General features: G+C 36.0%; 2 protein-coding genes and 1 long non-coding RNA gene across 3 annotated transcripts; 1 reads left to right on the top strand and 2 right to left on the bottom strand.

Annotated features, from left to right (window-relative positions):
• The first annotated feature begins 923 nt into the window (after positions 1-923).
• On the top strand, positions 924-4,757 carry LOC113079083 (NADH-cytochrome b5 reductase 3-like). Its single transcript, XM_026251277.1, has 9 exons — positions 924-1,062; positions 1,364-1,489; positions 1,634-1,706; positions 3,341-3,447; positions 3,552-3,681; positions 3,838-3,921; positions 4,005-4,090; positions 4,263-4,362; positions 4,497-4,757. Exons 1-9 carry the CDS (start codon positions 1,045-1,047, stop codon positions 4,667-4,669), a joined length of 897 nt encoding a protein of 298 aa, XP_026107062.1. The 5' UTR covers positions 924-1,044; the 3' UTR covers positions 4,670-4,757.
• A 4,494-nt stretch (positions 4,758-9,251) lies between these two features.
• On the bottom strand, positions 9,252-10,667 carry LOC113079088 (uncharacterized). Its single transcript, XR_003281662.1, has 4 exons — positions 10,597-10,667; positions 9,768-9,830; positions 9,390-9,452; positions 9,252-9,262 (listed from the first exon to the last, which is right to left on the bottom strand). It is a non-coding gene; the product is annotated as an uncharacterized LOC113079088 (long non-coding RNA).
• A 557-nt stretch (positions 10,668-11,224) lies between these two features.
• On the bottom strand, positions 11,225-11,981 carry LOC113079086 (scavenger receptor cysteine-rich type 1 protein M130-like). Its single transcript, XM_026251283.1, has 3 exons — positions 11,863-11,981; positions 11,564-11,767; positions 11,225-11,465 (listed from the first exon to the last, which is right to left on the bottom strand). The coding sequence occupies exons 1-3, from the start codon at positions 11,972-11,974 to the stop codon at positions 11,371-11,373; spliced, it is 411 nt and encodes a 136-aa protein (XP_026107068.1). The 5' UTR covers positions 11,975-11,981; the 3' UTR covers positions 11,225-11,370.
• Positions 11,982-12,138: the final 157 nt, after the last annotated feature.

Below are 12,138 nucleotides of genomic sequence, written 5' to 3' on the forward strand. Positions count from 1 at the left end.
GACAACCTTCCCAATCACTGTTTACTCAGGCAAGTATTCTTACTGTTTATCAAGTAAATCAACTTCAAATTACTTTATTCGTTTATAGTTCTATAAAAAAGTTATCTCCCCAGCATCTTTGTAATTTTTCTCTTTTTAATAATGAATTTCATCACTATCCAACTCGTAGTGGTTGTCTTATCAGGCCTCCCTACTCTCGTACGACTCAAACACAGTTTAGTGTATTATATAGAGGGTCAAAGGTATGGAACAGTCTTCCTACATCACTTATTGAGGTTTCTAAAGAACAGTTTAAACAGAGTAAAATTGTTGTTTCTAAGTTATTTGAATTTTCCTTATGGGTTTGTGTTTTAAACCTAACTTTAAACTGTTTGATAATATGTTTTAAATGTATTAAATATAATTGTTTTTATGGATATTGCCACCAATTAAGCCCCTTGAGGGTTTTTTCGGCAATTCTCCATCACATTTTTTTGTGAAAGGTATAATATTGTGTTTTATGCTTTTGTAGTGAAAATAAATAAAACTAGCAACTTAATGCACATTTGATGTTTGTACCAGCTCTTGTTGATGTGCTGCTTGGATGGCTAGCTGTGCGGTTTCCTCTTTTTGTGTAATTTAGTTGAAAATATGTGCTTTTATATCATTTTAGTCACTTTACAGAAGTTGCCAAAAACTTGAAACTAAAAATAGCTACATTTATTGCTAAGTGCTTTATGAAAAAAAAAGTTGCTAGGGTAGTCTGAAAAGTTGCTAAAACCTAGCAACAAAATCCCAAGTATAAATCGCCAAGTTGACAACACACAAAAGGTTTCGAACAGTTTTGACGTAACGAAGCTTCGTTTACTGATAATACGAATCCAACGATTCACAAAGGATTTGAATCTTTACGCGATTACGTCACCAGCACCAGCACTAGCACTTAGCCCCTCCCTATCCAGGAAGCGATTGACGTTTTGATAGGGATCTTACTTTCTAGTAAAGTTATTCGTTGTCTGTAGTCTTCGTTGCATGATAGTGTCTCACTAAACACAACAGGAGAAAATGTCTTTCATCTTTAACGTGAGTATCTATATATTAAATAAGTGCTTGCAGAACGTCGTTTTTCCACGTAGTTTTTTTTTTTTGCAGCATGCAGCTGTACGTTACGTTGACAACATAGCATACTCTAATCTTATGTATACACGTTTCAAATGCGATTTCATCGCTTGAAAGGATGTTTATCAACTCTATTTTGACGGTTTGTTGACAGTCTAAACCCCATCACAGTTTTGCAGCACACGCCCATTATAATTTTGCACATGAACATGCTTGGTACATTACTGCACGTTTAGAAAATACCGTTTTATTTTACCTTCCGTAGCTCATCTCTGGCAGCTTTCAGTTCGTGTTTGATTTTATCCGGAGGCTCTTTGGCATAAAAAGAAGACCTGCCATTACCCTTGAAGACCCTGATGTGAAGTATCCATTACGTCTTGTGGACAAAGAAGTGAGGATCATTTAAAATGTCGTGGTTTAACTTGTATCAGGCAATATACACACACACACACAGAGAGAGAGAGAGAGAAATAGAGAGACATGTAAATCTGTTTCTTTATGCTAATTTAATTCTACTTTCTATCTCTCTTTTAAGATTATTAGTCATGACACAAGAAGGTTTCGCTTTGCTTTAAAATCACCGGAGCATGTTCTTGGACTTCCTATTGGTGAGTGCAGTATATACAGGTGCTGGTCATATAATTAGAATTTCATCAAAAAGTTGATTTATTTCACTAATTCCATTCAGAAAGTGAAACTTGTATATTATATTCATTCATTACACACAGACTGATATATTTCAAATGTTTTTTTCTTTTAATTTTGATGATTATAACTGACAACTACGGAAAATCCCAAATTCAGTATCTCAGAAAATTTGAATATTGTGAAAAGGTTCAATATTGAGGACACCTGGTGCCACACTCTAATCAGCTAATTAACTCAAAACACATGCAAAGGCCTTTAAATGGTCTCTCAGTCTAGATCTGTAGGCTACACAATCATGGGGAAGACTGCTGACTTGACAGTTGTCCAAAAGATGACCATTGACAACTTGCACAAGGAGGGCAAGACACAAAAGGTCATTGCAAAAGAGGCTGGCTGTTCACAGAGTTCTGTGTCCAAGCACATTAACAGAGAGGCGAAGGGAAGGAAAAGATGTGGTAGAAAAAAAGTGTACAAGCAATAGGGATAACTGCACCATGGAGAGGATTGTGAAACAAAACCCATTAAAAATGTGGGGGAGATTCACAAAAAGTGGACTGCAGCTGGAGTCAGTGCTTCAAGAACCACTACACACAGACGTATGCAAGACATGCGTTTCAGCTGTTGCATTCCTTGTGTCAAGCCACTCTTGAACAACAGACGGCGTCAGAAGTCTAAAGACAAAAAGAACTGGACTGCTGCTGAGTGGTCCAAAGTTATGTTCTCTGATGAAAGTAAATTTAGCATTTCCTTTGGATATCAGGGGATAGGCACACAATCCACGTTGCTTGAGGTCCAGTGTAAAGTGTCCACAGTCAGTGATGGTTTGGGGTGCCATGTCATCTGTTGGTGTTGGTCCACTGTGTTTTCTGAGGTCCAAGGTCAACGCAGCTGTATACCAGGAAGTTTTAGAGCACTTCATGCTTCCTGCTGCTGACCAACTTTATGGAGATGCAAATTTCATTTTCCAACAGGACTTGGCTCCTGCACACAGTGCCAAAGCTTCCAGCACCTGGTTTAAGGACCATGGTATCCCTGTTCTTAATTGGCCAGCAAACTTTCCTGACCTTAACCCCATAGAAAATCTATTGGGTATTGGGAAGAGAAAGATGCGATATGCCAGACCCAAGAATGCAGAAGAGCTGAAGGCCACTATCAGAGCAACCTGGGCTCTCATAACACCTGAGCAGTGCCACAGACTGATCGACTCCATGCCACGCCACATTGCTGCAGTAATTCAGGCAAAAGGAGCCCCAACTAAGTATTGAGTGCTGTACATGCTCATACTTTTCATTTTCATAATTTTTAGTTAGCAACTTTTTGGTATTGGTTTTAAGTTATATTCTATTTTTCTGAGATACTGAATTTGGGATTTTCTTTAGTTGTCAGTTATAATCATAAAATTAAAAGAAATAAACAATTGAAATATATCAGTCTATGTGTAATAAATGATTATAATATACAAGTTTCCCTTTTTGAATGGAATTAGTGAAATCAACTTTTTGATGATATTCTAATTATATGACCAGCACCTGTACACCATCACTGTGCATTTGACTGTCTATGTGCTAATATTGTTTATGCGTTCCAAATGCAGGACAGCACATTTACTTGTCTGCCAGAATTGATGGCAACCTCGTGGTGAGGCCTTACACCCCTGTGTCTAGTGATGACGACAAGGGCTTTGTTGATCTGGTTGTGAAGGTATAACATACAATAAATACAAGTGTTAAACAAAAAGAATTATGTTTAAAAATGCTATTTTTTTTTTTTCTAGTTTAAACACTGTTGCCTCTCGTTTATCTCAGATATACTACAAAAATGTCCATCCTAAGTTTCCTGAGGGTGGGAAGATGTCCCAATACTTGGAGAGCCTTCGTATTGGTGACACAATTGATTTCAGGGGACCAAGTGGACTGTTGGTTTACAAAGGCAAAGGTTTGTCATTTTGAAATCCACTGTGAGTCAGAAAGAAGCTATGAAACCACTGCTTGCAAGGGAAAGGATAATGTTCTGAAAATATAATGTGACCATTTTAACACGTTATAACATTATTTTCAAATTGACTTACTGTACTTGTAACCTGTTCTACAGGATCATTTGCAATCAAGCCTGATAAGAAATCTAACCCTGAAATGAAAACTGCAAAACAAGTTGGCATGATCGCTGGAGGAACAGGTAAGCACATGATAAAAAAAATAAAATAATAATTAATAGCAATTGCAAGGATTTTCTTGTTAGCTCATCTTTTTTTTTTTTAGGCATTACACCTATGCTCCAGATAATCCAAGCAATCATGAAAGATCCAAAGGATGAGACCATGTGTTACTTACTTTTTGCAAACCAGGTTAGCAAAACACTAATTATGAACAAAAAAATATATTTTATTATAAAAGTGCAATTGCGCACAGAAATACCAATGTGTTTGGTTCAGTGTTTTTATTTATTTATTTATTTTTTATGGAAAGTATTCAAAACTAATTATTCCCACCCACTACTCTTTTTGTCTTCTCCAACAGACCGAAAAAGACATTCTCCTACGTCCTGAGTTAGAAGAGATCGTGGTCAATCACCCGAATCGTTTTAAGCTGTGGTTCACTGTTGACAGGGCTCCAGATGGTAAGAATATCATGTTTTACAGATGCTTTTTAGCCAAATCTAACACTTCAGATTAAGTGACTTAATCAAGATCAACCAGACATTGATAATCAAGCAGAATCTGACAAGCTGAAGTAATCACCTTTATGCGTTAGGTTGGGAGTACAGCCAAGGCTTCATCAATGAGGAGATGGTGAAGAACCATCTTCCTCCACCCGCAGATGACACACTCATCCTCATGTGCGGACCTCCTCCCATGATTCAGTTCGCCTGCAACCCCAGCCTGGACAAGGTGGGCCATTCCAGTGACAGGCGCTTCACCTTCTAGAAGGATGTCACCTGAAACCAAGCAGTTAAAAAGTCAAAATTAAAACCATGCTACCACCTGCAAGATGCTCTCATATATTCCACATGCACACTAAATGAAAAGGATCTATAATAATGCAAAAAAAAACCTTTATATCAAAATGTACCAGCTGTTTTCCTGAGAAAGTTCTGCATGCAAGATGTACCTGCCAATTAAGTCATTTATTAGAAAACTTATATTTTGTGTGTTTTATGCCTTAAATGCAAACAAAGAGTGTTGCTTTTATTTAGCGGATGCCAGCTGATATTGGAATGAAGTCATTTAGCGTGTCAAGAGTTTTTGTTTGATTTTTGCTTAATTTATGCATCTTTTAAAATGCAAAAGATATTGGTGATGGATAATACTTTACAATAATAGTGTCCATGTTATACATAATGTTTATATTGGCAGAAACAAGTTATTAAACTAAGCAAGTACAAGGTTCATGTACATTAGTTATACGCTATATGTATTAATGTATGGATGGAGGCTGAAATGTAGCCTGGTGTTGCTCAGTGTACACCGTTCATTTGTTTGAACTATTCATTCACAGAAATTGGACTGTTTCAATCAGATCTGCATTGATTCTGGTCCAGTACTGCATATTCGTTTTTCTCTCTCACCTGATTTAATGCATCATAATTTGCATGAACTCAACGGAGTGTGTCCCATTAACAAAAGGTGCAGGACCAGGATTAAGAAGAACCAGAAAGTTGTCATTGATATAGAAGTAGTCAAGAAAAAAACTAATTAACCAACTTTTCAAGAAGTAATCAAGCGGTCCATTATGAAGTGCCTTTCTGTAAACATTCTATATGTTGCGTTGTTTTAAGTGCATGATTCCATACAGTAAATGTTGTATTTAAAGAGTAAAAACATGGTTTATTAACTGTTTGCAGCTCATATAATTTGTCTACATTGCCAAAAATAAATAATTTTGCTTTGATCAATAAAGGTATGTCAATCAATAACGGAATGCTTATTTAATACTTATTGTCCGATCCATCAAAAAAATTATGATAGACTTATTGTCCGAGCCATCAACAAAATAATGATACAGTTCTGTTAATGTTTGCGTCGGCCGCTCTGAATGTCTCACTTATTTTGTTACTGAACGAAGCAGTGTTTCGAACGAATCGACTCCAATGACTCGTTCATAAAGACAGTAATTTGTCGCCACCTGCTGGCGTAATAATGTAAGGCGCAGAATGAGTTTCAGGAAATGATCTACCACTAACAACACGCAAACACAAGTGTTCGGTGACTCAGCTATTAAGTATAAGTGTGCCTGTGAAATATTTTGCATTTATGGAAATAGTAAATATGTTTCGGTGCATTCCCCATATCACGGTGACACTTTATAAAGTACATTCACAATTAAATGAACAGGAAAGGGACAAAGCGCTTCTACAAAAGATATACAGGAACTGCACCTTTCATATATTAATGCATGTTAGCTGATACACTGATCTGATCTCATGCATGTGCCTTTGTATTAATCAGTAAAAGCCAATATTAGACACAATTTATGAGTTTAGTCGTTAACTCAGTAATTAGTTTTAGATTATAGACGTCAACAGGGATTTTGACACACTTTAACCATTTAAACAAATAATTCCTGAACTATGGTATTCAAGCTTTGCTATAAATACTGCTTGAATCTGCAACCACAGACATACAGTAACTTGAACAAACACGACACAGATTTTTAATAACTGCAGACAAAAAAACATCTACTTGAATAGATAAATGCATACAAAAGAAGTTGTACGTGTGTTTGAACTATGACCACGTGCCTTTTGAGTTCAAAACATTTTCTCTTTCTTACCGCATCAGGTGAGAGCAAATGTGGTTCATTTAACGAATCTGATGAAGTCACGTTGGTTGGGATTTGAGAAAGGGGGAGCTTTTATTTTTATTTATTTTGTATTATTATTATTGTCTTATTTAGTCGTCCTTTTTGGTTGAAACTAAAGAACAGTTAACCATCCGCTCCACTAGGCGGCAGAAGCGCGCTTCACTTTCGTCCAAGCTGCCGAACAGAAGAACATGCAGATGACGTACGGCCCACATCCACGTGAGCCAGCAACATTTGTTTATAAAAGTTTAAGCTTAAAGGAATTGTATCAATTTTGTAACTGGAAATCAAGAGAAATCTAAGACCACCTAACATGGACAAAAACAAAATTATGTATAAAATTCCACTGAGAATTTGGATTTAGAGTGAAATGTCGGATCCAGTTAATTTTAAAAGTATTGTTTAGAGTACAGAAATCAAGAAAGTTCAATCTTGCTGATTCATATGTATTCATTATTGTAGATTTTCTAATGTAATGTGTTTTATTTCTCCACAGAAAATTAAACAAAGCAGTATCAACATCTTTACACATTTCCTTAGAGACACTAAGTGAAGTGGCTGCAAACTAATCTTGACTGTCCCTCTGCTTTACACAACAAAACTCTACCTTTTAGGGATAAATCCCTTAAAAGCCAATGATTCAGTTTTGCCTCAGTCTTCTGAAGAATAGATTCAAAATTAACCTTACACCTAGATTTTTGATCCTTCGTGATAACAATCCCCAAGTATGTAACAGAATCCTTCACTGGAATATTAGCAATTTGTTGTAAGTCGCAGTCTTTTATAGATAACAATTCACATTTATTACTGTTTAAACAAAGGCCAGAGGCTTTAGAAAATGCCTCCATTACTTTAAGAGCAATTGGGACCTGATAATGGTTTTTCAAGAATAGTGCAGTGTCATCTACTAGTTGGGATATGATAATATTTCTACCAGCTACAGATATACCTTTTAAGTGGCTTGATCTAACATTAATATTCATTAGCTGAACAAAAAAAAGAAAAAGGTATGGAGAGATGATTTCTAAAATGTGACAGAGAAAATGGCAATGAAGGAGTCTTTTTTTTAACAAAGGTCAGAACTCCTGTTATGATATAGATTATTGAAGGTGCACTCTTGTTATAAATTAATCTATTACTTTTCCTACATAATTTTTAACAAAAAACATTGGTAAAATATATATTTGGGAGTCTGAGACCTTTCCAACGATATATAGTTTGTCAAGATTAGATTAGATTAGATTTAATCGTAATATAGTGAAGTAAATGTAGGTGTCCCACAGAGGGGACGGGTTACAGTTAATTAAAATAACTGCTTTCTATTAGATTATATTTTAAAATGTAATTTATTTCTGTGATGTGCAGCTGTATTTTCAGCATCATTACGCCAGTCTTCAGTGTCACATGATCTACAGAAACCATTCTGATATGCTGATTTGCTGCTCAAGAAACATAATTATTATTATTATCACAAGTATATAAATTAATACTTTTATTTTGCAAGGATTCTTTAAATTTATCAAGCGTGACAATAAAGACATTTATAACAAAATATTTCTATTTCACATATATTTTGTTCTTCTGAAATTTCTAGCATGAAAGAAACCTAAAAGAAATATACTCAACTGTTTTCAACATAATAATAATAATAATAAATGTTTTTTGAACAGCAAATCAGAATATTAAAATAACTTCTGAAGGATCATGTGACACTGAAGACTGGAGTAATGATGCTGAAAATTCACCTTTGCATCAGAGGAATAAATTACATTTTAAAATACATTCAAGTAGAAAGCAGTAATTTTAAATTGTAAAAGTATTTCAAAATGTTACTGTTTTTTTGCTGTACTTTGGATCAAATAAATGCAGGTTTGGTGAGCAGAAGAGACTTCTTTAAAAAACATTACACAACTTATGGTTCCAAAACTTTTGACTGGTAGTGTAAATATAATATATTTAATACCCCAATTTTTTATATTAAAATGATGAAAAAGTTTAAATCACTGATTCCATGACTCACTCATAAACCTACTTCACTTGTTTCATTACTGGATGAATCAGCGTTGCTCCTCACTGGCTTCTTAAGGGACTTCAACTCCTGCCGGATTTTGTGGATCTTCGCCGACCTGTAGTTCATGGAGTAGGTGGTTGGAGCCTGTGTTTCGGGTCTTTCAACATCAGACACCCTCGCCCAGGTGACCCAGCCGCGGCTGATCAGACCGCGACTTGTGTTCAGGTAGCACTCGCTTGCCCCCATGGTGCTCCTCTATCATTTATCATTTATATTTAGGTAAATAATGCTGTCAGTAGCCTAAAAGTACAGTAGTGCCTACAAATATTTTCTTAAACATTTTTTAGCATTAATTTCTTCTTTTCTCTAACCGCTCTTTTAAAAGTATTTTTGTGACATGATGTTGGAATGATATCTTTTGTTTATTAGGTGAAAAGCATTGATATCAAAATGTTAATAAAAGACCAAATGCTAAAATACAATATTAAACATTTTTGATACTGAATTTTGCAAAGCATCTTACTTTTCATACAAAGATATTTAAAAAAACAAAAACATAAGGCACTGATGCATTAGTAGCAATATGAGAAGCTCCCAGCAGCTCCAGTAACTGTAATATGATTTCATAAACAGAGGTAGAGGGTGTGGCCATTGAGTCATATGGCCCCTCCTTCTTTATTTGACTCCTCCCCCACATCATCATAGTCTGTTTTAAAAAAAAAAACAAGCAAATTAACATTCATTTTTATACTCACGATTTAGTTTAAATAGGGTTTAAATGAGTGACATTACGATTAAAAGTAGATTATATAAAAATCTGACAAAAAATATACCTAACAGGTTTCTCTCATCTTCATTGCTGTTCTTCACATCATCATACTCCTCCTGATCTCCCTCTGATACACATGAGAAATAAAACCCCGCATTGTAATGTATAACACAGCTTGTGTAATTTATCTCATTCTCCTCATGACCATCTGAGACTATTAGATTAAATCTGATAAAGCCATGATGATTCATTAATAGTTGAATAATAGAACTTGTTATAGCACTTATATATCATTGCTTTTTGTTGTTTTTGATTGCTTCCACTGTCCATTTGTAAGTCGCTTTGGATAAAAGTGTCTGCTAAATGAATAAATGTAAATGTAATGTAAAATGTAGAAATGCATGTTCAATATATCATAAAAACTTATATAAGAGTAACTCACTTGTTACACCTTGAAAGTTCTGTCCAATAATGATGACATCATCATAACGATCTAGTGTGTCCACTACACATACATAAAGATATAAACAGAACAAATGCCACATCATCATATCAGCACTAAGAGAGAGAAAAATATGTTTTATCAGAGATGTCCAAACCTGTTTCTGAAGGGCCACTGTCCTGCAGAGTTTAGCTTCAACCCTAATTAAACACACCTGTCCTGAACCAAAGTAATCAAGGTCTTCAAATTCACTAAGTGCTTCTCAAATGAAATACACATCCTAGTGAGGACAAATCCTTCCTAGTCAAGTCCTTCTGAGGATTCAAGGCTAGAATGATATGGTCTAAGTGCACATGGCTATATGATAAATGTTTCTGTCACAGATTAAAATACTACTAGAATTATAATTGGAATAATACTTTATACTGAACAATTTTTTTATTAACTTTCTTTTAATTCAGTACAGGTAATGACCGTCTGTGGTCTCTCACTGGTTTACACTACACATAGTTTAGCATTATGTGATTCTTTTACAACTAAACAAATAAAAATATAATGCCTTCACCTTTTTATTATTATTTTTTTTTTTTTTTGAGGTGAAGGCATCTTTTTCATTTAACTAATTTGTCGTGAATTGGAATCTGTGCAAAGGATTGTAGGCAACTGAAGGGCACAAAGGATGCACCTGAGAAGCACTCAATAGAAACATCCAGACAAGTGTGTTAGAGATGGATGAAGCTAAACTCTTGGACCTCCAGGAGCTGGACTGGACATCCCTGCTTTATGTATTTTAAATATTTAATCAAATTACAGAATAACAGAGTGATACCTGTCTCACGATCTGTTTTGAGTCCATCAGTGATGACATCATCATAGTATCCCGGTGTGATTTGCTTCATCTCTGTGGTATATTTGGGCATATTGGATTTTTTTTTTTTAAACAAAATGAAATATATTCTCTTGCAGGTCTTGAGACCTGCCATTGTTGACATCATAATATGCAGTGTTGAACACTATTTCTAATAAGATAAATGTTTTAGTATTATGAACAGTTGAGTCACTGGTGACATTTCATTTACTAGAAGAATTATATTTGTGTGATTTTGAGTGTGAATTACATTTAGTTTGAACATCAAAATTTTATTTTTAGGTATTATTTTGAATATATTTCAGCACTCTAACCTGAGAGAAGCTCATCAGCATCTTCATACCCAGAATGCCGTTCTTCAGAGATGAGACTCCCTGTTAAAGAAGAGCAGAACAGAAACATGTTCATCATTACAAACAGACATTGTGTTAGTGACAACACAACAAAAATGTAAATTACTTGCATTTTAAAAAAAGAGCCAGAATGTTTTGTTACCAAACAAACACACACACACACACGTATCCTCACATGAACCCATTCATCACTGCCATCCAGAAATACACTCAGGAAGAGACGCAGTCTGACACACACACACACACAAACATGCACCTGCAGCTCTGTGGTTTTCTGTCAGGAATTCTGTGGTTTGAAGCAGGAGGTTTAACAGGACTAATAATAGATGAACATCTACTGTCTGACAGACTCTTATAAATGGTATTAAATGAGATTGATGGCTCATGTCTCACCCCTCTGAGTGAAGTGATTGTGTCTTTGCTGAATCTCCTCATAAATGGCCTCAGTCTTCATCCTGTGTCTCCTCTTAGAGAGAGCTGTGAGTGTAGACAGACAAACCTGCTGTCAGTTCACAACACATGACTGATCACACACTGAATAAGACACAATATGACAGTCTCTGGATCTCTCCTACCTCTCCTCATCACTCTGTTCTGCTGAATCAGTATAAGCAGTGGCACTAAGAGCAGTAAGAGCACAACTCCCAGAACAATCACAAGCACTGGGAGAGACACTGGTGGAGGAGTTTGTGAAGGAGAGACTGATGTTGAGCGCACTGAAGGAGAAACTGGAGGAGAAGCTGACGATGTTGTGGCAGGAGTAGTGGACACTGACAAATCTGACAAGTCTGTGAAAACGGACACAAACACATTAACAATTGGGAATACATAAAATGATCTAAAATTAATATTATTCCTCAGTGTTTGTCATGACCTGCACAGGTGAGTCCAGCGTGCTCTTTGCGGAAGCAGTCAGTGTGGTTATTCAGGGAGAGAGGACAGTCCCACAGGTGAATCTCATTCCCTCTGCACTCGACTTTGTTCATCCACACAACACCTGCACCAAAGGTTGAATTCCCATCAGCCCTCAGTGCTGCTCCACAACCCAGCTGCCTGCAGACCACCTGAGCATCGCTGATGTCCCAGTGATCATCACAGACTGAGCCCCACACAGCGTTATGATACACCTCCAGCCTCCCAGAGCACCGGC

Source organism: Carassius auratus, unplaced genomic scaffold (assembly GCF_003368295.1).
Source record: "Carassius auratus strain Wakin unplaced genomic scaffold, ASM336829v1 scaf_tig00027159, whole genome shotgun sequence".
In the NCBI taxonomy this organism is placed as follows: Eukaryota; Metazoa; Chordata; class Actinopteri; order Cypriniformes; family Cyprinidae; genus Carassius; species Carassius auratus.

What these genes read in the sequence shown, in the direction of transcription:
- LOC113079083 (XM_026251277.1), top strand. An exon ending in TGTTCTTGGACTTCCTATTG is followed by an intron (nt 1,707 to 3,340) that starts GTGAGTGCAGTA and finishes TTCCAAATGCAG; the next exon opens with GACAGCACATTTACTTGTCT. An exon ending in CATGATCGCTGGAGGAACAG is followed by an intron (nt 3,922 to 4,004) that starts GTAAGCACATGA and finishes TTTTTTTTTTAG; the next exon opens with GCATTACACCTATGCTCCAG.
- LOC113079086 (XM_026251283.1), bottom strand. Translation starts at nt 11,974, where the DNA reads ATGAACAAAGTCGAGTGCAGAGGGAATGAGATTCACCTGTGGGACTGT. An exon ending in CGCTGGACTCACCTGTGCAG is followed by an intron (nt 11,768 to 11,862) that starts GTCATGACAAAC and finishes CAGACTTGTCAG; the next exon opens with ATTTGTCAGTGTCCACTACT. An exon ending in GAACAGAGTGATGAGGAGAG is followed by an intron (nt 11,466 to 11,563) that starts GTAGGAGAGATC and finishes CTACACTCACAG; the next exon opens with CTCTCTCTAAGAGGAGACAC.